This window comes from Condylura cristata, unplaced genomic scaffold (genome assembly GCF_000260355.1).
Source record: "Condylura cristata isolate star-nosed mole 26May11 unplaced genomic scaffold, ConCri1.0 scaffold00032, whole genome shotgun sequence".
Lineage (NCBI taxonomy): Eukaryota > Metazoa > Chordata > Mammalia > Eulipotyphla > Talpidae > Condylura > Condylura cristata.
Window position 1 is genome coordinate 5,754,285 of NW_004567133.1, and position 2,941 is coordinate 5,757,225.

The window sequence follows — 2,941 nt, forward strand, 5'->3', positions numbered from 1 at the left end:
CGGGCCCGGGCAGGGGGCCCCCGAGCCGCTGCCTTCTTGCCGGCCGCCGAGCCCCATTTCCTGCTTTTTCGGTTTCCTCCGGGAGGGAGGGGGTGTGTGGATGAATTCTTCCGGGGGTCCTCGATGAGGCGGGCCTGGGGGCCGCGCTCCTGTTAGAGGGTCCCCGCGGGACGCCGCTGGGGAAGAGGCTGTCTTTGCCTGGGCGGGGGACTTCCGGAGCCTGCTGGGACCATGACCTGAACTGTGCAAACGGGACGTGTCGGAAGCCCGAGAGCCAGCTCACCTGAGCCGCCCTGTCCCCCGGCCAGTATGGTAAGTGGCGTCCGAGCCCCTGCCCACCCCGATGTCGGGTCTCGGGGGTGGGAGCGGGCTCCAGGGCGGCTGAGCCCTCGCTTCTCCCTGGGCCGGGGAGAGGCGCGTGTGGAGCCCGGCAGTGACACATGCGTGTAGGGTTTGCAGCCCCAGTGTGCCGTCCCCTCCCCCCTCCCCCAGAGATGTCTCAGGACTGGGAGTAGCCGACACTACTTTTGCATCTGCTGTTTGCCGCCCTGACAGTGTTGCTCATCATGACAGTAGCCATCATTTATTTATTGAGGCCTTACTATGTGCGAGGCCGTAGGCCAAGTGATTGACGTGTATTAGTTAAGTAGCACATCAGGCCTCTCTTCTCAACCTGGGACACTGAGGCACAGAGCAACAGTTGCAAGGTCATTTGACAGTGGAGAGAGTTGAACCGAGGCAGTCTGACTTTTGCTGTCATTTTACATATACGGGGATAGGCAGATTTAGATGGGGTCTTGAAGACTATTTCATCCATTGTAGGCTTCTGTATGGGAACACCGAGGGAGGGTTCCTGATTGCAGAGGTCACTTACTTGGATAACAGCAAGGTCAAGAACAGTGAGACTCTTGGCCACTCTGTCTGCTCTTCTGCTGCAGGCGTGGGCTTTTGCCCTGATAGTGCCTGGAAAACTAATCATCCTTCCAGCTGTCTCTTCTGAAGATGCTTCTCTCATTTTCTACACTCTCATTTTCCACACCAGTAGACACAGGATTCCCTTCGATAGGTGTCCTCACATCTGTTTGCCAATGGACTTTTGTTATGTCATTGAGCTTTTCAGTTCCCTCAGAGATGAAATTTTCTGAGTCTGTCTGCTCCAGCTCCTGACACACAGCCAAGAGCAGGGTTGATTGTCCTGTGTGTTGAGTACCCCAGTGACAGAGCTGTTCTCCATCAGGCTGCCCAGTTCAGTAGAGGGGGGAGCAAAATGACATGTGTGATGCAGATGGCAGGGGGTGTTGAGAACATTCAAGACCCCGGAGGTGGTGTGTTCTGTTCCTTCCGCTACTGGCCAAAGGGCGCCGGTCATGCGAGCAGCACTGTCCCTTGTCTGCACTTTTGCTTTCTAGGTTTCAGTTTCTCCAGGTCATCAGTGGCCCTCAAGAAGGCCACATTCACATAACCTTCATGATTGTTTTGTTTTATTGTTAGTTACTCATGTTATAATCTCTTAATTTAAACTTTCTCTTAAGTAAGTATATGGGGGAAAATGTCTATCACTGTAGATATGGTTTGTACTCTCTGCTTTCAGGCATCCACTGGGAGTCTCAGGACATGCCCTCTGGGATCAAGGGGACTGCTAAAGATGCTACATGTAGCATAGTGACTGACCAGTTAGCTTTCTTGAGTCACAATTTCCTCATCTGTAACATGGAGATAAGAATTCCGAGTGAATAATCCAAATGTATGCACTTCATTCATTTAATGAGCTCCTTTTTTTTTTATTTTTAAAGATTTATTTATGCACACAGAACTGGCGTACAGGCCAGAGGTGCAGGGAAGGTGAGAGGATTCACCAGAGACAGAGTGGGGAGCAGAACAGGCAGATCAACGAAGTACACTGCTGAGGGGAGCAGTGGACAGGACAGGAGAGGTCTGCTGTGCCATGTGGGTCACTTCCGGGGCCGAGATCAAACATACTGAAGTGGCTTTAGCTTCTTAGTGCTGCGCTTTAACCCACTGAGCCATCAGGGAGGGCCTGTTTTTATTTTTAAATTGTGGTGCAATATGCATGTAAAAGTTAACATTGTAGTTATTTTTAAGTGTAGTCTGGTGGCATAAGTGTACTTGCACTGTTGTGTGACTATTAGCACCATCCATCATTCCCAGAACTTCTTTCATTTCGCAAAACAAACTCTGTATCCACTAAATAATCTCTCTCCTTATTTCTTGGCCACTAACACTCTGTTCCTGGGACTACCTAGGGTATGTAAGTGGACTTATACCAAATTTGTCCTTTTGTGACTGGCTTTTTCACCCAGCAGTCTTTCAACTTTACCCATAGTGTATCATGTATCAGAATTTCCCTCCTTTTCCAGGATGATTGGTACTCTGTTGTGTGTGCGGGTATACCATCTTTTGTCTTCTATTCATCTGTTGATGGACACCTGGGTTACTTCCACCTTTTGGCTGTTGTGAACAGAGCTGCTGGGAATTCATCTTACAGTGAGGTTTAGCCGCTAATGCCAGGCTCTGGGGTGTGTACAGGTGAATCAGGTGGGCGTAGTCCTCCATCTGCAGAGGGGCTCACAGTATTGCTCTGGGACCTCTGGACAAAATTTTTAAAGAAATTTTAGTGGCTGTCAGATAAACCAGCCAAGCATTCTCGATTTTAGGTTTCATTGTAATTGACAGTTATGAAAATGACCTCTTTGAGCAGTTAAAGTAGTTGATTTCATGATCATTATCTACGCCTTTTCCTGAGGTAAGTTTCAGGTCCAAGTTTTACAACCTAGATGTCACTTATTTAAGCACAGGGGTGGCCACAGTGGCCGAGAGGGGAATACGACCATCTAATGATGTCCTTCCTGCATCACTGACACCATCCTTTCCTGTCTGTGACGAGTGGGATGGCCAGGCCTCGTCCTCAGAATGCAGTCTT

The 2,941-nt window shown here is 49.6% G+C and overlaps 1 protein-coding gene across 1 annotated transcript in view; it reads left to right on the top strand.

Annotated features, from left to right (window-relative positions):
* The window catches only part of XPO6 (exportin 6), an 80,455-nt gene continuing 77,514 nt past the window's right edge, over positions 1-2,941 (top strand). The window contains exon 1 of the mRNA XM_004691701.2: positions 1-312. Within this exon, the coding sequence (XP_004691758.1) occupies positions 310-312 (3 nt within the window). The 5' untranslated portion in view covers positions 1-309. The remainder of the gene's footprint in view (positions 313-2,941) is intronic.